The 23,255-nt window shown below is 50.4% G+C and overlaps 1 protein-coding gene across 2 annotated transcripts in view; it reads left to right on the top strand.

Annotated features, from left to right (window-relative positions):
• cfap46 (cilia and flagella associated protein 46) overlaps window positions 1-23,255 on the top strand; it is a 575,305-nt gene that overhangs the window by 309,903 nt on the left and 242,147 nt on the right. For both annotated transcript variants that reach the window (XM_085994743.1, XM_085994742.1), the window contains one exon: window positions 581-778. In XM_085994743.1, the coding sequence (XP_085850869.1) occupies window positions 581-778 (198 nt within the window). The remainder of the gene's footprint in view (window positions 1-580; window positions 779-23,255) is intronic.

Genomic DNA, 23,255 nt, shown 5'->3' with positions numbered 1-23,255 from the left:
TTCAGATGCCTACCTTCTTCGTCTCCAAACTCACTGTACAATGATCTTGCTTTTAGCTTAGCTAAAAGGCCATTATATCACCTCCTCTATGACCCTTCTCCCACTCTCAGTCTCAAGTTGTATAGAAAAGCACTGGTGTTTTAGGGTCAGCATGACACAAAATGAACCATGATACCGAAACGACGATATTGAATCTCTCATTTAGAATGATAAAGCAAATCTAAGTATAAACCATGCCAGCTGGCCTTCAAGAAGATAGATTGTACGTGCTTTGTAGAAAAAAAACAGGCTTTATAAATCAAATATCCTTTCTTAATATGCCTTTTCATGTTATTATATTCTCTCCATACCAGCCAAGAAAACTGTAGATGTGTCAATTTTACTCATGACATGGTAAACAGAGGCAGATATCATAAACTATCATAAATACAAGTTCTTTATTTCTTTTACTATGAATATGCAAAGGATTCAGATTTAAATTAATAGTTACTTTAAACTTAATATTATTCACATTGCCTGACTTTAAAAAGGTTGCATTCTGTTTTGTTCTTAAAAGTATTTGTCTAATGCTTATTTTCAGATGACAAATTTAAGTTTGCCTCTAATGAAGAAGCTGGCCTCTCTCAAGTTAATCTTTGTGCAATTAGCTTTGGATATGCTTGATCTGGTTACTGCAAAAGATAAGAAGGAAGCTGAAGCAGCAAAAAGAAAAGGATTGCTGCAGCTAATTGTAGAGGAATTCATTAGTTCCACACCTGATTACACACCTGTAGAAAAGGTAATTCAAATACAGTCTATTTGGGCTTTTTTGTGAAAGCTTACTGTGGTCAATTTTAAATAGGGCACATTGAAGATGTCACCTTAAGATTATGTACATAATAGAGCTAAAAACCTTACATTCATGTGGACCGAATAACTCTTAATTGAGAAATAAATTGAGTGCTTTATAAACACTTATCTAAAATTAAAAATCCCTAATCTTTGGACGACAGCATGCAGTAGTGATTAAAATAATTTGTTATTGCAGGTATTGGCCAGTGTGCCAAAAGTTAGGAGCTATTTTTTGTAGTATATAAGCAGTTTAATACAATGTTGCAAATTTTATCAGTTACTAGCTGGATAGAGAAATAATTCAAACTTAAGCAGTGCTTTGTGATTGATTCCGTTAGTATATAACAGGCACTTCCTGTTTAAATTTGAACAGTTAGTTAATTCAAATCCAAGAAGTCTCGGCAATTCTTTTCTGTGATATAAAAAGGGTGTTCTATTTAAATCAGGAGTCTAATTGGAGTTTCCTCCTAAAAGTAGAAATCAGCTCATTTGAAACTCCTGAAAGAGAGCAAAATCAGTTTGAAATTTGCAGAAATTTGCTCCCACTAGGATGATAAATTCAAAAAGGAAAGCAGAAACACTATATTTGAAAATTATTTGTAATGGATTAGTTTAGTTCTTAGAGTCATTGACTTCATTATTTTGATTACTCCATGAGTTAGATAATGGACTTTCTACTGTAAATATATAACGATTATATAACTGCGACTTGCCGTTCTTCTTTTGTTGCATGATTTTGTTTATTGGTTTTAAACTAAAACGAGATCTAAAGGTGTGATGCTCTATTTGCTCATTGAAGTTTTGCTAGAGTGACGTAGACAGGAAGAGAGAGAATGACGTATTCGAGGTTAACGAGAAGGAGACACTGTCACTATGAAAGCAATAAGAAGGAAACATAGCATTGTCATGCTGTTAAACTGGCACAGAAACAAGTATTGATAACGAGTCTGGTAGATGAGGGTACAAATCATTTCATTCATAACTCTGCTGGTATTCATTTCACTAAAACTAATTTAATTTGACTTTTTTAAGAAGGATATGATACATATCAGTACTTTTATTTGAGCTTTTGATTCATTAGCAATCCATTTTAAGTGAAGCACAGATGTCTCCATTAAATGCTAATCACTTAGCAGGAAAGCACTTGCAACTTTTTCTTGCTGATCCTATGTTCAGTATGAACTATGAAATTGTAAGATATGCTTTTTTAAATGTCTGGTACTTAATGGCTGAAGCATTAAGGCAGAAGTATAATAGAGGAAAACCTTGGATTGTATATACTGTATAGAGAAATAATCACAGAGCTAAAAGACATTTGGAAACTTTGGCTGGAAAGTGAAAATGCAAATGATTATAATGGTCTTGCTCGTTAATGTTGAGTAAATTTCTGGAAATACTTCCAAGCAACCTAAGGATATAAAAAGAAAAAAGTAGCAAATGCTGGAAATCTGAAGCAAAAGCAGAAAATGCTGAAAATACGCAGCAGGCTAGTCAGCATCTATCGAGAGAACAAAACAAGTTAGTGTTTCGAACCGTGTACTACTTAAAAACTTAAAACTAAGAATTGAACTAGCATTTTAATAGAATAAGAAAAGAGGAGGGAAAAAAATCACAGATACTGCAATCACAAAAGGGGAAATTAACAAACAGATTATTAGATGACGGCCGGAATTTTTACCGTGGAGTTGAGTCGGTTGCGTGAGTGCTGTGTAGCGGGTTGGGAACGCGATGTTCTGCTCGGCGCGTTCTTCAGGGCGACTTTAACTTAATGGCCCCACTTAAAGCAGTCATGCTCGTTTCCCGGCCCAATTAAATGGAGCGGATCTGATGACGTCATCGATGACTTGTTTACAGCACTGATATTTAAAGCAGCCTTGCACACAACTCATTTGAAGGTTGCTAGAGGAGTGTGGAAGCTGAAATACAAAGGGCTGAGTACTGTTCTAAACTATCAATGATAGATAGTCAAAGGCAGAGGGCTGCACCACGATTTTCTGACGTATCCCTGCATACTCTGGAGGCGGCAGTGAGAGCACGCAGGGAGGTCCTCTGACCTGTAGATAGGCACAAGAGACCTCCAAAAGAGCCTGGCTGGATATAGCAGAGGAGGTCAGCATCAGGGATGTGGTCAGGAGGAGCTGGATCCAGTGCAGGAAACGATCTCATGATGTCAGGAAAGGTGAGTGCAATGCCACACTCTCCTACATTCTGTGCCTGTCACCACATCCCCATCACTCTGCCTTCCCAAGTCTACTCGTGCATATCATTCCTTACACCAACATACCTTGCATGTCCACCCATCCCTTGCTCTCTAGGTACATACTCACATCCCCGTCTGACGAACCACCCCTCACACTCACCCTCATCCTAAAGCAATCATAGCAAGTAACACCACAGAAGGAGGCCATTTGGCACTGTCACCCCACTCCCTCATAATCATCCTCTACAGATATAACCCATCCATTCCTTACAATCATTCCGTCAATCTCACTCAAAGTTCTCTTCTTTCCCTCCTTGCAGGAGAAAAGAGCCCAGAACACACAGGAGAAGCAGAGAACCGGTAGGTGGCAGATGGCCCTCCAGTATTCACCCAACTGACACCAGCAGAGGAAGGGGCCCTGGAGATAGCAGAGCTGCTGGCAGTGAGAGACGGAGAGAGAGGGACATCCCAGCAACCTGGTGACAGAATTACATCTCATACAGCCACTTAGCATACAGCAGTCACTCATATGGTGGCTGATGTCAGCAGCCAGTGAAATGCCATCCTGTGCATAATGGTAACGTTATCCATTCTTATTATAACACTTCTAATTCATCTCTTTACTCTCCCACAGGTCCGTCAAGTGGCGCCCCCACTGTCCAGTTGGAGTAGGAAGATGACTCCTCAAAGGAAACTCTAGCCTCTGAGGGTGCACCGTCAGCAGACCCAAGCGCTCCCAAAACAGATATGCACACCTTGGTGGGTACTGTGCACCATAGAGTAGAGTTATCACCTGGTGTCTGACACTTCACAAGTGAGCAAGAGCAGATGGTGTTGACAGGGACAGCAGTGGAGACATCTTGCCAGAGGGCGCAGGCGTTCCAAGCTCTGCTGAGCTACAAGCAGATGCTGAGCCTTGGGGGCCATCAAGAAAGAGGGTGATCTTGGAGGAGGCAGCAACAATTGCATGAGGCGCTGGATCTCATGCAGCCACGATGTCTGCAAATTCTAAAGAATGGAGGAGTCCATCTCCAACATGAGCACCACCATGTTGCAGGCGATGGCAATGATGTGCTTTTCCCTGGAAAGGATGGCCACCAACATGGAGCAGCAAATACGCCAGCCACATGAGTACATGCTAGCTGCGGACAACATATGGCAGACACTCATAGACCTCATCTCTAGGAGGGATATAAACATAGATTTGGGTGTTCATCGCCCCACTGCTGCTCAGCAAGGTGCTCTCCAACTCCTTGCTAGCAGGGAAGTGTGGGTGGCCCATGAGAGGGATGATGGTAAGAGGGGATATGGAAGTGGGGGCTCTTCTCAAAGCGCTCCCACTTCTCCCCCATTGCCTCCCCCTCAGTCAGAGCCCCACATGCTTCCTCGGATCCCGATGGCTGAGTCTGCCCCTGCACAGTTGCAAGAGGAGCAGTCCTTGGTGGTGCCCTCAAAGGCTCCAAAACCAAGAGGACGTTGCCAAAAGTGTCTAACCAGTCGCAGCAGGGAAGTGAGCAGCCTGCCTCTACCTCTGCTGAAGTCACAGGGGTTGCACCTCGGAGAAGCACTCGGAAAAGAAAAAAAGACTTAAAAGTAGATGCACACAGATATGCACATGAGTGTATGAAAAAATGTTAGTGTTAAGTTTCAGTTATATTTATGACACACACAAATGTCTTTCTTTGCACCACTTTCCAGTCTTGTCCATTTTTGCTGGCTACCTTGGAAGTGGCTTTGACAATTGGAGTGAATGGTGAGACATTACTTAACCTCGAGCTTGGGTGAGAGGAATGGCTTGGTCATTGTAGGGATGCTTTATGGTGTTGTTGGTGGGGGATCTTAGTACAGCATGTGGAAGCCATGTGGCTGCATTGAAGCAAGTTAAGTAAATCTGGCCATGATGAGGGCCTCCTGGGCAGCAATGTGCACCGCTACTGGTGCCATCTCCACCTCAGGTTCCTCTTCCTGCTCCTCCTCATCTTCCTCTTCCTGCTCCTCCTCATCTTCAATCTGCTCCTCCTCCTCCTCTGAAGAGGCTGTGCACACTGCACCTTGCTCCTCCTGCAGCTCCAATCCTCACTGCTGCACTATGTTGTGCAGCGTGCAGCAAACAACGATGATTCTGGAGACCCTGGCTGGTGCGTACTGAAAGGGTTCTTCAGATTTGTCAAGGCATCTGAAGCGCATCTTCAGCATGCCTTTTGCTTGTTCTATGACACATCTGGTGGACATGTGCCTCTCATTATAACGCTCCTTGGCCTCAGTGCTTGGCGTCCTCAAGGGTGTCATGAGCCACGTCTTCTGTGGTAGCCCTTGTCTCCAAGCAGCCAGCTGATATGTCTGTTTGGAGGTGTGAAGAGCTGAGGGAGAGTGGACTGTCCCAGCATGAAAGAGTCATGACAGCTGCCAGAGAATCTGGCGCACACATGCATGATGATCTTTTTATGGTTGCAGATGAGCTGCACATTGAGGGATTAGAAGCCCTTGCGGTTCACAAACACTCCTGGGTGATGATGGGGTACCTTCATGGCCACGTGTGCAGTCGATGATGCTCTGCACCTGTGGGAAGTCAGCCAGAGCCGTAAAGCCAAGCGCACGCTCAGTAACACAGGCCTCATCAGTGGCAAAGTTGATATAATTGGCTGACTTGTGACATGGCATCGGTCACCTGGGTGATGCATCTGTGGGCGGCCGTCTGTGAGATGCCGCAAATGTCTGCTGCAGATCCCTGAAAGGAGCCTGAGGTGAAGAAGTTGAGAGGGGTTGTGACTTTGACAGCCACTGGTAAGGAGTGTCCACCAGGACCTCTGGACAGCAGGTCTTGTTCCAGCAAGCTGCAAATGTCTGTGACGACCTGACGCAATAGTCTGAGCCTTCTGAAGCACTGCTGCTCAGTTATGTTGAGGAAGCTCATCCTCTGCCTGTATACCCTGTGTTGGGGGCATCGCCTCCACACGCTGCACCACTGTGGTGGCCCCCTCTCTCCTGTGCAGCATCAGGTCGTTGAGGAGAAGGCTGCTGTTGTGGCTGCTTGTGCTGGTGTGGCTGCTGCTGCCGCTAGTGGGGCTCAGCATGGTCTGATTCTGAGGACCAAGGTGAGACATTATAAGCGGCACCCATGCTGATGTAGTAGATGGCAGGTAAAGTGGAAATCAGAGGGCCAATCCCTCAATGTTCTAATATTGAGTAGCAATGTGGTGAGAGTGGCTTCCGAGGTTGCAGAAATGACCTGCAAACTGCTGACACCTAAATCTGTGGACAAAATGGAGTCAGCAAGAGCCTTTCCATGGGGCAAGTAATGAGGTGTAATGTTGGAGTACTTATGTGCTTTTCCTAGCTTCTCCTAGCTCTCAATGAATGGACTTGCAAATGGCCACTGAGCCTCCGCCTCCCCTTGCTCTGCACAGAGCGGAATTAAACAGAGTGCACTTAAACAGAGTATTGTAGGAGCCGCTGGAAATAAACAGACTGCGAGACTTTCATAGCAGCAAAGAAAAGCGCGTGTTAGCTTTATTAACTCTCCGCATGGACTGAGGGACTCGGCCTCGTCGCAGGGCTATGACATTATCACACAATCGACGACTCTTAAAGGGACCCTGCCCCGATAACCCAACCAAGTTCCGTACATAACGTGGAGTGATAACAACATTGGCTATACATAGTGAATTGTGTTACTGTCCCTATGTGGTCTCCACCACATACGTCCCCCCAGAATTCACTAGAACTGGCAATGTCAGTCGTTGAGGGGCCCGGATCACACAGCCGAAACGGCTCCTTAAGTCCGGGGCGGGGACCGGGGGGTTCGCAGCAGGGTCTCCGGGCGCTCAGTGGTGGACTGAGGGTGCAGAAGCCGGAGGTCGGCCCCGCCGCGGGGGCTGAGCCAACCCAACGGGTCGGTCCAGATCCAGGTGGGCCCGCTTAAGACGGTCCATGGAAATGTAGTCCGGCTTACCGCCAACATCCACCACGAAGGCCTTGTCCCCGGCTTCCAGGACGCGGAATGGTCCGTCGTAGGGTGGGTGAAGAGCTCCCCGGTGGGCGTCGTGGTGGATGAAAACGTACTCCACCGCACGAAGGTCGGGCGGAATGTGGGACTGAGGGAGACCGTGCTGCGACGTGGGCACCGGCGTGAAAACCTTGGCGTTGTCCAGGAGGGCGGACCGCTGACGGGCTGCGGACCAAGGGTCCGTGGCGTTGGGGACGAAATCCCTGGGAACCCGCAGCGGCTGCCCGTAGACGAGCTCGGTGGACGAGGACTGGAGGTCCTCCTTGGGGGCGGTCCTGAGTCACAGCATGACCCACGGGAGTCTGTTGATCCAACTGTCGTCCCGGAGGCTGGCCCGGAGCGTGGCCTTCATGGAGCGATGAAACCGTTCGCACAGCCCGTTAGCCTGAGGGTGATATGCGGTGGTGTGATGGAGTCTCAACCCGAGGCCTTGGGCGACAGCATTCCAGAGCTCCGACGTGAACTGGGGCCCCCGGTCGGAGGAGACGTCAGATGGGGCGCCGAACCGTCAGATGGGGCGCCGAACCGGGCAACCCAAGTGTTTATGAACGCCCGAGCCACATCGGTGTACGTTGTTGACGACAGCGGGACGGCTTCCGGCCATCGGGTGGTTCTGTCGACCATCGTGAGGAGGTGGGTGAACCCACGGGAGGGCGGCAGGGGCCCCACCATGTCCACGTTAACATGGTCGAATCGCCTCTCGGGCACCGCGAAAGGCGCCAACGGGGCCTTAGTATGGCGATGCACTTTCGAGCACTGGCATACCACGCAGGTTTTGGCCCAGTCGCGAAAGTCCTTCTTGAGCCCGTGCCAGACGAACTTAGCCGCCACCAGCTTCTGTGACGGCTTCCTGCCCGGGTGGGAAAGGCTATGGACGGTGTCGAAAACCTACCGTCTCCACCCGTCGGGCACGACGGGGCGTGGCTGCCCAGCAGAAACGTCGCACAGGAGCATGGTGCCGGCATTGTCAAACGCGACGTCCGCTAACTGAAGGCCCGTGACAGCCGTCCTGTAGGCCTGGAAGTCCAGGTCGGAGGCGTGGTCGGCCGCCATGCGGGTGTAGTCGATGCCGAGGTGTACGGCGCTGGCGACGGCCCGGGAGAGACAGTCGGCGACAGGGTTGTTTTTCCCAGCCACATGCTGGATATCCGTCGTGAACTCAGAGACGAAGGAAAGCTGGCGCTGCTGGCGGGCCAACCACGGTTCGGAAACTTTGGCCATGGCGAAGGTCAACGGCTTGTGGTCCACGAACGCCGTGAACGGGCGGGCCTCCAGCAGGAAACGGAAGTGTCGGACGGCGAGGTAGAGGCCGAGAAGCTCGCGATCGAAGGTGCTGTACTTCCGCTCGTTGGGGCGGAGCTGCCGGTTGAAGAAGGCGAGCGGCTGCCAGGTGCCGTTGACCCACTGTTCGTGGACGGCGCCGACAGCATAGTCCGAAGCGTCAGTGGTGAGAGCGATTGGTGCATCGGGCAACGGATGCGCCAGCATGGTCGCATTAACCAGGGCCCTTTTCATGTCCGTAAAAGAATTGGCCATCTCCTCGGACCAGTTGACGGCGAGCTTGGCGGGCTTGCCTTTGAGGGCCTCGTAAAGGGGCCGCTTAAGCTGAGCTGCCCGGGGAACGAAGCGATGATAAAAGTTCACCATGCCCAAAAACTCCTGCAGGACCCTCATGGTGAGGGGTCGTGGAAAATCCTTCACGGCCTCCACTTTCGACGGCAGTGGCACCGCCCTGTCCTTCGTGATGCGGTGCCCGAGAAAGTCGATCGAGGACAGCCCGAACTGGCACTTGGCTGGATTGATGATTAGGCCGTGCTGGCTGAGGCATTCGAAGAGAGTCCGGAGGTGGGACACATGCTCCGTCCTGGAGGCGCTGGTGATGAGAATGTCGTCCAGGTAGACGAACAGGAATGGCAGGTCTCGTAACACGGTGTCCATTAGGCGTTGAAAAGCCTGAGCGGCGTTTTTGAGACCGAATGGCATGCGGAGGAATTCGAACAGCCCGAACGGGGTGATCACCGCGGTTTTCGGGACGTCCTGCGGCCGAACGGGGACCTGGTGGTAACCCCGAACGAGGTCCACTTTAGAGAAAACATCTTTCCCGGCCAGGTGGGCGGAAAAGTCCTGGATGGATGTGTGGAATCGGGTAGTGGTCGGGGGTCGTAGCGTTGTTGAGGCGCCGGTAATCGCCGCACGGGCGCCAACCGCCGCCTGGTTTCAGTGCGATGTGGAGGGGCGAGGCCCACGGACTGTTCGACCGGCGAATGATGCCAAGGCGCTCCATCGTGTTGAACTCGGCTTTAGCGATAGCAAGTTTCCCCGGGTCGAGGCGCTGCGTGCGGGCGTAGACAGGCGGACCAGTGGTCGGGATGTGGTGGTCTACCCCATGCTTGGTGGCGGTGAACGAGAAAGTGGGCTTTGTGAGGTCCGGGAACCCGGCGAGGAGGCGGGAAAACTCGTCGGAGGCCGAGAGTGCGCTGGACAACTTCGTCGTGCCGGAACCACTGAGCGAACATGGGAGCGAACTGAAAGTCTCAGCGTTGACGAGACGTCGGTTCTTGACGTCCACCAAAAGGCCATTGGCGCAGAGGAAGTCAGCACCGAGAAGTGGGGTGGACACTTTCGCTGTAACAAAGTCCCAAGTGAAACGCTGCCTGCCAAAACACAGCGCCATGCTCCGTTTCCCGAAAGTACGGATGGAACTGCCGTTGGCGGCTTCGAGGGCGGGGCCATGGTTCCCCCCCCTGTATGTCTACGGTTGACGCGGGCAGGACGCACACCTGGGCACCCGTGTCGCAGAGGAAACGACGTCCAGAGTCAGTGTCCATAATGAATAACAGACTACCTGAACGGCTGACAGCCATGGCAGCTAATGAGTGGGCCTTCGCGTTTCCTGACGCGGTAAAGCTGCACGTGTTAGAAGCACATGCTTGGGGGCTGCCGCTGTTGGGCTGTGGCAGTGGGGACAGGGCCCTGCATGGCCGCGCAGTACTGTTGCCCGGCGGAGAAAAATTTGTCTGCCTCCTTGGCCAGGGCGCGGAAATCACTAATATGAGAGTTGGCTAAAGCCGACCGTACCTGCCCTGGCAGCTGTTGTAGGAACAGTTCTCTGAAGAGGAAGCACGGCTTGTGCTTGCCCAGGAGGATTATCATGTGGTCCATCAGTTCTGAGGGCTTGGAGTCGCCAAACCCGGGTAGAGAGAGAAGCTGGCGTGCACGCTCGGGTTCAGTTAGTCCAAAAGTCTCTAGGAGGTGTGTTCTCAGCGTCGCAAATTTGTGGTGCTCCGGGGGATCCTCGAGCAGGCTCACGACTCTGGCAGCGGTGGAGCTGCCGAGAGCAGAGACGACATAATAATACTTCGTGTCATCCGCGGTGATGTCCCGGAGAGCAAACTGAGCCTCGGCCTGGGCGAACCAAGTGGCAGCCTGCCGTTCCCAAAACTCCGGTAATTTGAGAGAAACGGCGTTCGTCGCCATCTAGGATAAAGTCTTTGGAAACGTCCAAAAGAGAAACGGGGTCACCAATGTAGGAGCCGCTGGAAATAAACAGACTGCGAGACTTTCATAGCAGCAAAGAAAAACGCGTGTTAGCTTTATTAACTCTCCGCATGGACTGAGGGACTCGGCCTCGTCGCAGGGCTATGACGTCATCACACAATCGACTACTCTTAAAGGGACCCTGCCCCGATAACCCAACCAAGTTCTGTACATAACGTGGAGCGATAACAACATTGGCTGTACATAGTGAATTGTGTTACTGTCCCTATGTGGTCTCCGCCACAGTATTTCATTTGGGAATTTGGAAAGAGTGGGAATTTCTGGTAAGTATTGGGTAAGTAGAAGCTGTAAATAGTGAAATTTAGTTTAACATTTTGATTTAAACTTAGAACTTAAAAACTGTAGTTAACAGAAGCTGCCTGCCAGTGACAGTTAACTGTCAGTCAGCTGTAAGTGTTTGACTTGAATAGGTGCTAATCACAGGGAGCAGGGGAGCTGAATCAACACTTGTAATTTGGATGAGCTTCCTAGAGTATAAAAGTAAACAGTTCTGCAGAGCACAGAGCGGAATTTAACAGGCAGGTAAGGGGACTCCAGGTGAAATGCTGGAGGAGCCTCGGCATTTGTCCTTATCCAACAAGTATGAGGTTCTTGCTGCCTGTGTGGATGAGGGCGAAGCCTGCAGGATGGATGAGCAAACTGACCATGGCACCATGGTGCAGGAGGCCATTCAAGTGGGGGAAGTGAAAGGGAATGTAGTTGTGGTAGGGGACAGTATATTCAGAGGGATAGATACTGTTCTCTGCAGCCACGAGTGGGAGTTCCAAAGGTTCTGTTGCCTGCCCGGTCCCAGGGTTAAAGACATATCCTCGCGGCTGAGAAAATCTCGGAGTGAGAAGGGGAGGATCCAGTTGTCGTGATACACGTAGGAACCAATGACATAGGTAATACTAGGAATTATGTTCTGCTGAGAGAGTTTGAGGAGTTGGAGTCCAAATTAAAAAGCAGAACTTCAAAGGTAATAATCTCTGGATTGTTACCTGAGCCACACATCAATTGGCATAGGGATAAGCAGATTAGAAGGTTAAATGCGTGGCTGAAAGAGTGGTGTGGGAGACAGGGGTTTTGCTTCATGGGGCACTGGCTCCACTACTGGGGAAAGAGGGAGCTGTTCCGTTGGGACAGGCTCCACTTGAACCGGGCTGGGACCAGTGTCCTGGCAAATCGAATAACTAGGGCAGTAGACAGGGCTTTAAACTAATGAAGGTGGGGTGGGAGGATTCAGGAAACAGCAAATTTAAAAGCAGCAGGAGAAATGTCAAGGGTCTAGAGCAGAACAGAGTTTTGGGTAAAAATAAGCAGAGTGGGCCAGGAAGGGACAGAGAGAGTAACAAAAGTAATAAGGCATCAGTGACAAAGTTGACATTAGGAAAAATAGAAAAAAGTCAAAGCTGACCGCACTATAACTGAATGTCTGAAGCATTCACAACAAAATAGATGAATTAATAGCGCAGATAAAAATGAATAGGTTTGATCTAATAGCCATTATGGAGACGTGGTTGCAAAGTGACCAAGGTTGGGAACTAAATATTCCAGGATACTTAACTTTTAGAAGAGATAGGCAAAATGGAAAAGGAGGAGAGGCAGCCCTGATAATAAAGGATGGGATAAAGACAGTAGAGAGAAAGGATCTTGGCTCCGAAAATCAATAAGTAGAATCAGTTTGGGTGGAGCTAAGAAACAGCAATGGGCAGAAAACATGGTGGGAGTTGTTTATAGGCCCCCAAACAGTAGTTGTAATGCAGGGCAGAGTGCAAATCAGGAAAGTGGAGGTGCATGTAACAAGGGTAATACAGTAATCATAGGGGACTTTAATCTATATATAGACTGGGCAAACCAAATTTGCAGCAATAGTGTGGAGGACGAATTCATGGAATGTATACAAGATAGTTTTCCAGATCAGTATGTTGAGGAACCAACTAGGGAACAGGCTATTTTAGATCTAGTAGTGTGCAATGAGAAAGGGTTCATTAATAACCTCGTAGTAAAGGGGCCCTTAGAGAAGAGTGACCATAATATGATAGAATTTTATATTAAGTTTGAAAATGATTTACTTAAATCCGAAACTGGGGTCTTAAATCCGAAACTGGGGTCTTAAATCCGAAACTGGGGTCTTAAATCGAAACAAGACAAACTACGTAGGTATGAGGGGAAGCTTGGCTAAGGTAGACTGGGAAGCTACATTAAAAGGTATGACGGTAGACAAGCAATGACTAGCATTTAAAGAATTAATATATCATTTACAACAAATATACATTCCTTTAAGGCACAAAAACCCCACAGGAAAAGTGGTCCAACCGTGGCTAACAAAAGAAGTTAAAGATAGTATTAGATCAAAGAAAGTGGCTTATAATGTTGCCAAAAAGAGCAGTAAGCCTGAAGAATGGGAGGATTTTAGAATTCAGCAAAGGAGGACCAAGAAATTGATAAAGAAAGGGAAAATAGAATATGAGAGTAAACTAGCAAGAGACATAAAAACATACTGTAAAAGCTTCTATAGGTATGTAAAAAGGAAAAGATTCGCAAAAGTAAATGTGGGTCCCTTACAGACTGAGACAGGAGAAATTATAATGGGGAATAAGGAAATGGTAGAGAAATTAAACAAATACTTTGGGCTGGATTTTGTCAATGGAGGCGGGACTCCCACTTTTTGGGTTGCAGTCCCGCCTCCATCGAATTGTGGCCAACGCACGTGATTTTCCCTTGATTGACCTTGTTGAGCCCGCCCAGTGGGCTCAATAGGCCAATTAAGGGACAGCCAGTTACAGGTGACGTCAGGGATTGACATTTCATCTGTCAAGAGCTTTTGACAGATGAAATATCAGTGTTTGACAGCTCTGTGAAGGTGTCAAACACTTACAATCTGACTTCTAACTTGAGTCCTTCTCCACAGACTCAGTTAGGAATCTCTCCAGAACAGAAAGCAGAGGCTGCAACTTTTGACAGCTCGCGGCCATTCTGCTTTCTCTGCTGGTGAGATGAGGGACTCCCGAGACCTGAAGGAAGGAAGCCTGCATTAGTAAGTAAACGTAAGTAAAACTTATTTAAACACTTTACACACACCAAACACACTTACCTCTGCACTCATGCACCCATCACTCACCTGAACACCGGACATTTCGAACCCTCCAAGCCCTTCAGCCCGACGGTCCGCCTCGCTAACTTGGTGTGGTTTGGAGCCGTCGGGAAACCCACACTTCAGGGCTAAAAATAGGGATTAGGCCAAAAACTGCCTGTTAACTACCTGTTAACAGGCAGTTAATTGGCACTAATCCCCTTCCTGCCTCAGGGAGGCGGCTCCCAGCACAGGTCAGGTACCTGCCTCCTGGGAGGCGGGTTGGGGGCTGGAAGGGTTCGTGCCCCCCGATTCTGCAATTTTAACACCCCACACGCCTCCATTCCTGCCTCCACGGCCCTGGGAAATTCGAGCCCTTTGGGCTGGATTTTCATTCAGCAGTCGGGAAGGAGGCGGGACTACAACTTTCTGGTTTTAGTCCCGCCTCTATCGACGTCTGGCCAATCGACGCGATTTTCCCTTGATTGACCTTGTTGAGCTCGCCCAGCGGGCTCAGCAGGCCAATTAAGGGCCACCCAGCAACAGGTGATGTCACAGACTGAAATTTCATCTGTCAAGAGTTTTTGACAGATGAAATATCAGTGTTTCACAGCTGTTTGAAGCTGTCAAACACTGACAGTCTGACTTCTAACCTGAGTCCTACGCAGACTCAGTTAGAACTGTCACCGGCACTGAAAGCTGCAGGCTGTCACTTTTGACAGATCGCAGCCATTCAGCTTTCAGTGCCGGCTGAGTGATGGACTCCCGATGCCTACAGGAAGAAAGGCTGTTAAGGTAAGGACAGGTAATTTAAACTTCTTTACACACTTTAGACACACCAAACACACTTACCTTTGTACTCATGCACCCATCACTCACCTTTACACTGACATCGCGACCCCTCCAAGTCCTTCAACCCGACGGCCCGCCTGCTATAACCTGGCATGGTTTGGAGCCATCAGGAATCCCACACGACACCCCTCAAAATAGGGATTAGGCCAAAAACTGCCTGTTAACAGGCAGTTAAATGGCACTAATCCCTTCCTGCCTTGGGTCGGTGGGTCACAGTGCGGGGCGGGTACCCACCTCCTCTGAAACTTACGTGGAGGCGGGTTTTGGGCGGGATGGTGTCGGGACCCCCGAATTTGGGATTTTTGCCCCCCGCACGCCTAAAAGCCCGCCTCATGGCACACTGAAAATCTGGCCCTTTGTGCCTGTCTTCATGGAAGAAGATGCAAAAAACCTCCCGGAAATAGTGGAGAACCAAGGGTCTAGCGAGAATGAGAAACTGAAAGAAATTAGCATTGTTAAAAAAATAGCACTGGGGAAATTAATGGGACTGAAAGCCGATAAGTCCCCTGGACCTGATGGCCTACATTCTAGGATTTTGAAAGAGGTGGCTATAGAGATAGTGGATGCATTGGTTGTCATTTTCCAAAATTCCGTTGATTTTAGTACGGTTCCTGCGGATTGGAAGGTAGCAAATATAACCCCACTATTTAAGAAAGGAGGGAGAGAGAAAATGGGGAACTACAGACCAGTTCGCCTGACATCAGTCGTAGGGAAAATGCTAGAATCTATTATTAAGAACGTGGTAACAGGGCGCTTAGAAAATAATAATAGAATTGGGCAGAGTCAACATGGATTTATGAAGGGGAAATCCTGTTTGACAATGTAAGGGGTTTTACTGTGTGGGTGTCTTGGGTTCGTCAGTTATGCCTCTGACTACCCCCTTTGAGCGGCTTGAATCGCTCGCCCCTTTTTTGAGTTCTGACCACTGGACTTATTTGCAGGTAGCGATATAGAAAACGAGCAGACCATTGGTTTGGTGCAAAGAAAAACCAAGATTTTATTACCAGAGAACGATTCTATACAAAGGATAATATGGATGCAGTACACTTACACTTAACAGGGATGGGAAATAAACGGCACATCGACGGAAAATGACTAAAATGACAATTTTAGCAATCCCCTTAACTCCCACCCTCTAAACCTCGCTAGGCTATCTTATGAGGGGTCAGAATTCCATGCTCACCAGTCCGAGTCGTTTAAACAGATGAGAATCTTGCTTCTTTGCCCTGCTGCCTTTCGATGCTACGTGGTTTCAATGCTGCACAGGGTACCGTCCAGGTGAAAATACCCCAGTAATAAAATAGTCTCTGGCAGGATATTTCACCTCTCGGGACGGGCTCTTCTTCGTAGGTCCTCTTCCTGGGGTGGTGGCAGGCAGGGCGCGGGAGGCAAGGAGAGAGAGAGAGCAAGGCTTCCTGAGGGGCTATAGTTATACTCCTCTCGGTAGCCCTTAACTCACGCGCTAAATCAGCTCATCCTTTGTCTGATTTGAGCGGGTTGGAATTGAACAAAAGGTGTCGATCTTGGCCCATCGACTTAGATGGCCGGTAATAGCTTCTAACGGTCCCATAACTGCCCTCCTTTGTTCAACGGATTCCTTGATGGGGCCAGCCTAACCTGGATGGCTCTGCTGATCGTTTGGATCGTTTGAGTAAACAAGCTTGATGGCCTGTAAACGGGGGCCTGAATGTAACTGAGTTTGCTCCCAATACATAAATGTAAAAGTTCTGTCTGGTTTCGTGATCTTGCAGACATCAAAAATACCCAAGCTGTTAGCTTGTCACAGAGTCCACAATTGGAACTTACAGGCTTTTGGTCACGAGGTTGACCGCAGCCATTTTGTGTGCCCCTGGATTTTTAAAATCAGTCCAACCAGGGTCACTTTTAATTAATAATCTTCGGGCGGGGGGGAACTGCCTGAATTTTGTGAAACTTATAGTCCCCCCTAGGATACTAAAACTTGTTTGCAGCATCCATGTTCCAAAAATGAGCAAAATTTTCTGAGCCTCCATAAGCAATCTTCCTCTGTATTTACCTATCCATAATCCCTCGACACATGTATTTCCCTCACTTAGAGAAAGCGCAGTGTGCGATAGGCACCTATAGATGAAAATACGGTTCATTAAAAAATCCAAGTGCGGAGGGGTCCAACACCCCTGCACTACTTGGTACATTACAAATTTTTTTATTCTGTAGTATCAAACAGTCACAATCTTTATTAAAATAACGCAATAAAATGAAGAAACAATCTTTATTAAAAATAACAAACAACGACCATCACGTTTTGAGTTTTAAACTCTAATCTGGGACCCTTTCTCTTACACTGGATGCACACCAGGTAGAGAACTATCCCTAACTGACACACCACCAGGATGTGGGATGCCATACAGATCCAGGATGGGACCTCTATATTTTCAAAAACGTCCCGCCAGGGTGGGGTCGTAATATCTAAAATGTCGGCCCCTATCTGGACAGTCTTCTGTTCCAGAGTATAGAAGTGTTTTTGTGACACTAAAATGGCTTTCAGCAATTTGGTAAGGTGTTCTGGGAGAGGGGGAATCTGGTGACCAAAATGCGCAACATATTTCTGCAGGTGGGTGAAATTCTCTTTCACAGTGAGGTGAACAGTGGAGGGTTCAGGAATGGGGACAATTTGTAGTTGTGCCACTTGAACTTCTGCTTCGGGTTTGAAACAGAAACTGCTGTCGCTCACCGCACACCAGCTATGCTGTCCGTACTGGTAGTGAGGTGCTCCTGTGATGACACAATATGTCCCACCTCCTATATATGCTACCTGCGGGGGAACATGGCCTTGTGCCATTGCTTCCATGGTGCAATTTATAGGTTTCGCGCCAGCAGCTCTGAACCCGCACTGTGGTTTGGAATAGGTGTTCAAGTGCTGGGGACACAGGATGATGTGTGGTCCCCGGCTACGGCACCCTGAGAGGTCGGTACCCGTCATAGCATGCTCCCATTTTATGACATACGGTGGGACCGCTGTAAAATGAATATGTGCACCCCCTTGAATGACTCCAATGTTCTCCACCCTGTATATCGGCGCGGGTCGGGCTGTCTCGCCCATGACCGGCATCCTAACTACTATACCCATGACGGTGTGGTTGGACCGCCCACAGTCCACTGGGACTGGGTAGGCCTCCGAAACTAGCCGGAGCTGGCACGGGCTTAATGCATTCTCAAAAGGGTGGAGGGCTGCGAGGTGTTTGTTGCTGATCCAGGAGGGGACTAAACCTTGCTTTAAATCCTCCAGATTGCTGCCCTCACCCAGCAACCATGCCCTGTACAGCACGCACACCTCATTCTGCGCAGCTTGGTCAGAAGCGTTTCTGTCCTCCCTAATGAGAGCATTAACCGTTTTGGCATGTTTCTCCAGCTCCGCTATGATCTCCTTTAAGTGGAGTGTCATTGCCTGGTCCTCATGCAACTCGGAACCCACCACCTCATTCTCATCGGTTAATATTTTCTTTAATTGCGTTTTTAAACAATTAATCTGGGTCTGCAGCTCAATGTCGTCTAAGCTGTTGATGACAGAAGACCCCGTGTTAAAACCAGTTAAAACATCATAAAAGCACCCCTTCTTTGTCTCCCAATCCCATCCAAAAGCTCGTGACTGTATAGTCCGGTTCTGTCAACGTCTGAAAAATCAAACTCGTGAAATTTACGGAACATATCTTTTAAGAGGGCTTGATACAACTGCGTGGTCTCTGTGGGGCACCAAGCGGGTAGGTGTACCTCGGTGAGGTTTAAAATCACGGAGGCTACCGCGTAGTGCACCCCTTAATGCAGCACCTGGTCTGTAGGTTCTAGCACCAAGAAGTTCCCTGGTCCCTTGGTGGTGGCGGGGCATCCCTCTACTATTGTCCGTGACGTCGCGGTCATGGGCAGGGGCTGTCGGGGGCGGGTCACTAGTTCAGTGACATTAACTGAGTTTGGGGAGTATGGGATCGCGCATGCGTCCAGGCGAGACTCCCAGTCCATCCCCCTCCCGTTATCTTGCCACTGGCTGCGGAAAATGATGGCAATACCTGTGGGGCAGGCTTTCTCTGATCCCCACATACAGACATAGATCCCCTGATCCAGTTCCCACCACTTATCCCAGCACACACTTAACCCCCCGTGGGTCCCTGTGATAGTCCGGTGAGTGTCGTTCCCCAACCGTTCCCACTCAACTCTGGGGTTCCCCATGCCTTTACTTAATTTCCTGAGCCACCACCACCTATCCAGGGGAACGTGTCCCTTGCATGTTAAACATATCCTTTTGCCCACGGTGACGCTAATCCTGGGAGTAACGATCCGTATCCTGGGGTACAGGAGGGAGGCCTCCCCGTAGGTGAACCCGGTCTGGCTGGAGTACTGGGATGAATTGGATCCCAGCCACACCGGCCACGTTCCCTCGTGGAAGTAAGCGGTGGTCTCCTCCGCCTCCCGTACGCCGCTACCGTCGATCACCACCGGCGCACTGTTCCCCGAGCACCCGAAGATGTGGTGGTCCTCGATGCCCCCTCTCCTACCGATGCTCAGCCTGAGCAGGGCGAGCAGGATTTCGCCTCCGTACATTCCGAAATTTCCTGCAATAGACATAAAGGCACCTAGCCTGGTTCCCTGGAGACTCGCTGGCTCGGGTGACGTATGGTCGGGTCCCACGACCTCGACTCACATGGACAATACTCTGAGACGGCTTCATACTTAAATCGAAACTAACTGTTCCTTACTTAGAATTAAATTAAAATAGCCTAACTTAACACGATAAACTTAAACTACTAAAGCTATATACATCTGCCGCCCGTCTCCGAGCGGCCAGCCTAATTCCTGTCTGGGCTGTTGCAGGCTGCTCCTTACGGCGTGGCTGCACTGACCTGCACTTCCGGCCCCTTGCAGTCTGTAGCTGCTAGCTGGGGACCTTTGTCTTTCGGCTTCTCCCTGGCTCGGGAGGCTGTCGTTTTAATCTGGGGAGCTGGTGACCATACCTTTCTGGGCTGGGGTGTCCGAGGGGACCTTCTAGGGAGGGCTACTGGTGGGGCCACCTTGGTGAGTGGACCTTTTGCTCGGACCCCAGCCTTTGTGGGCGCGGCCTGTGGGTTTCCCACGACCGCTGGCTGAGGGTCCTCTCCCTTGAGTCCCACCCCTCCCAAACCTAAGCTGGGGACAGGTAATCCCTCGCTGCCGGTGGCTGAGGGTCTCCGCCTTCAGGTTCAAAACCTGTGTTGTAGGCGGGGTCATCTGGCTCGGGCTCCTCCTCCTCCCCACCTGAATCCCAGAAGATGGGGGGAGTGGTCTGAACAGGGGGATGGGTGACTCCTCCCCTGACGCACGCGACTGCGCCTGCTTGCACAGCCTGTGTACTTGAACTTGCTGCGGGCTGGGGATTTTTAACCTCGGGTTGGATCCCGGCTGCCTGTTTCTTTGCCTCCGGCCTGAACAGCTTGCATTGGTTTACATGAAACCATTTTGTGCGGCGGGGCAATTTTACTGCATACACCATGGGGCTGGCTTTATCCACTATGCTATAGGGTCCCATGTACAGTGGCTCTAAACTCCCCACTCGGGCTAGTTCCTCACCATTACCTGGTTCCCTATCTCCCACTGGTGACTTTTGTTAGTTTCGAGCAGCAATCGGTTATTCCGATGCTGCTTCCCCATGCTCCCTACTGCCTGCTCGTAGACCTGCTTCAGGCGCTCGAGGAGGGTTCGGGCGAATGTGTCCCGATTTACTTCCCGAAGCTGCCCTTCAGTGAGAACCGGGGCTAGGACATGGGTGGGGGTCCGCATTACCCTGCCAGTCATTAGCTCGTACGGGGAATATCCTGTACTTTTGGACTGGCTGGCCCGGATCCCCATAAGGACTAAAGGTAGGACCTCCGCCCATTTTTGGGGCGAGTCCGCTACCTCCTTCCTCAGTCTGTCCTTTAACGTGCGGTTCATCCTTTCCACAATCCCGGATGACTGGATTGTGGGCCACGTGCCACTTCCCCTGAATGCCTAGCAGCATAAGGGTGTTCTGCATCACCTGGCCAGTGAAGTGACTTCCCTGGTCGGACTCCTCAAACTGGGGTAGTCCCCACCACGGGAACACCTCCCGTACCAAGATCCTTGCAGTACCCAGTGCCGTAGCTGTTTTACAGGGGAAGACTTTACCCATTTGGTAAACACGTCTACCAGGACGAGGCAGTATCTGTAGCCTCCCTGGGCGGTGGGCAGGGGCCCGATGTAGTCGACCTGGATCGACTGCCATGGTCCCTCCACCCTCCCATGGGCACCTTCCTTTTGTGGGGGTCAGGGTTGTTTGCAGCGCATACAAGACAGCCGGCACAGAACTCGCGGACGTCTTCCCGGAGTCCCGGCCACCATCCCGCCTGTTCCACCCGTTGCCAGGTGGTATCAGGCCCGGGGTGTCCTGCTCCTGGACCCTCATGGGCCAGTTGAAGGAATTCCCTCCGGTGCTGCTGGGGTACTACCCACTGTCCCTCCTTAAACAGCATGCCTTCCCTTATGGAGAGGGCCGCTGCACCGTAAGGGCCTTCTATCTTCCTACCGTCTATTACTGAACTGATGACGGTTTTCAGGACAGGGTCCTGGGCTTGGACCGTTTTAAGATCCGGGGCTAATACTACTTATAAGCTCCTTTGGGTCCCATCCCTGCCTCTAACTGCCGCCACGGGCCCGGACTCATACGGGTCCCAGAAAATGCCTGCGTGTGCACCCTCCTTGGCCAGCGTGTCGGCTTGCTGGTTGCCCTGGCCGTGGGGTTCTGTGGAGGAATGGGCCTTCACCTTGTGGATAAAGACCTCACCTTCCTCCCCCACAGCTGCCAGGATTTTCTCCAGCAGGGGCTTTACGGTTAAGGGTCTCCCGTCGGCGGAGGTATACCCGCGGCGGGACCATATGGCCAGGTATTCCGTACACGAATTGCATGTGAACATACTGTCCGAACAAATCGTGTACGGGGTGGGGAAGATTTCGGGGTGGGTAACCACGTACACCACCGCGGACAGTTCAGCCTGCTGGGCGCTCATGGAGCTGGGGAGCTTGATCGCCAGGGCAATGTTTGCCGTTGGGTCATAAACTCCACACCCCGTGAGTCGCTCGTCAGCAGATACCATGCTGGAACCGTCTACATAGATTTCGCGGCCTGTGGGATGTATCCCGGCCCGTAAACCTACGTTCACCTCCCATACCTCTTCTATGGAACACCAATGGACTGTTCCAGGATATACCATATTGGCCGCGAGCTTTGGCTCGCAAAGACCCTTCACCTTCAGATCCATCTGCGAGAGGAGGAGGGTGCAGCGCGCAATGCGGGCACTGCTGACCGTCCCATCTTTAATCCTCCCGTCCAGAAGCATCTGGGTGGGTGTGTGGTGGGTGAGGAGGGTGATGGGAGAGGTGCCTGTGAAGATCGAGGATCTTTTCACAGCCCAATGCGTGGCCAGAAGGTGCTGTTCGCAATTGGAATAGCCTCTCTCTACATCGGTGAGCACTCTGGAGGAGTAGACCACTGGTCTTAGCCTGCCGTGCCGCTCTTGGAGCAGCACAGCACTCAGGCTATCCCCGCTAGCCGCTACCTCCAGAAAGAACTCTTTCCCCCTATCTATGGCTCCTAGGGCTGGTGCGGTCTGCAAGTCTCCCTTGAGCTTGACAAATGCTGCCTGGCAACCCTCATCCTAAAACCACTCCACTCCCTTGTGTAGGAGTCGGAGCAGAGGGGCTGCTGTGGCTGCATAGTCTTCAATGAAGTCTCTGCAGTACCCCATTAACCCTAGGAACAACCTCACACCTCTCACTGTGTTGGGGACCGGTAACTCTTGGACCACTTCCCTCCTAGCCTTATCTATGGCTCTGTCTCCTGCGCGGACGGTCAGGCCCAGGAATTTAACTTCCCGCTGGCCGATCTGCGCCTTCTTCGGGTTTACCTTAAAACCCTTATTCTGAAGCAGCTCCAGCAGTTTGGCAAGTAGCGGGCCATGCTCCCCGACTGAGTCGGTGAACAGGAGCAGGTCATCCACATACTGCACCAACTGGGTGGGCTGACTAAATTCCTTTAAGCTATTTGCCATACACTGGTGGAAGATGCTGGGGCTGTTGTGAAAGCCCTGCGGCAAGCAGTTCCAGGTGTACTGTTGCCCTTTAAAAGTAAAGGCAAACTTGTACTGGTCCTCCCTCCTTAAGGGGATGGACCAAAACCCATTCGAAATATCCAGCACCATGAACGTGGTCGCGGATGCTGGAATGCTCCCGATAAGGTTGGCCACTGCTGCTACTGTGGGGGCGCATGCGGGGATATTGCTGTTGAGCACCCGATAGTCCACCGTGGCTCTCCATGAATTGTCCGGTTTCCTGACCGGCCATAGCGGAGAGTTAACATGGGTGGCTATGGGCCTCAACACTCCCTGCTGTACTAAAGAGGACATGGCTGCTTCCATGTCAGCTCTCCTTCTCTGGGGAAGTTATACTGCTTCTGGGGCCGGGCCATGGGGTCCCCGTCTACTCTGACCTCAAACCCGGTGACCCTCCCGCAGTCGTGTTTGTGCGTGGCAAACACAGCTAGGTGAGCCTGCACGAATGCCTGGAACTCCCTCGGGACACCATCGACCATGAGCCCGAGGTTGTAACCCTCTTTCGGCTTCACAGTACACAGGGTCCCCTTCCCTTCCTTTCCTGGGATGACTACCACTTCGCCCTCCTTTCCCGTGCTGGCTCCCCAGAGGCAATGATTGCGGAGGTCCACGAGGATCCCG

The sequence above is a fragment of the Somniosus microcephalus genome, chromosome 8 (genome assembly GCF_052327205.1).
Source record: "Somniosus microcephalus isolate GS21.2 chromosome 8, FLI_Smic_1.0, whole genome shotgun sequence".
NCBI lineage: Eukaryota > Metazoa > Chordata > Chondrichthyes > Squaliformes > Somniosidae > Somniosus > Somniosus microcephalus.
Note: the sequence above shows the minus strand (reverse complement) of the source record. Positions and strands in the feature narration are given on the sequence as shown.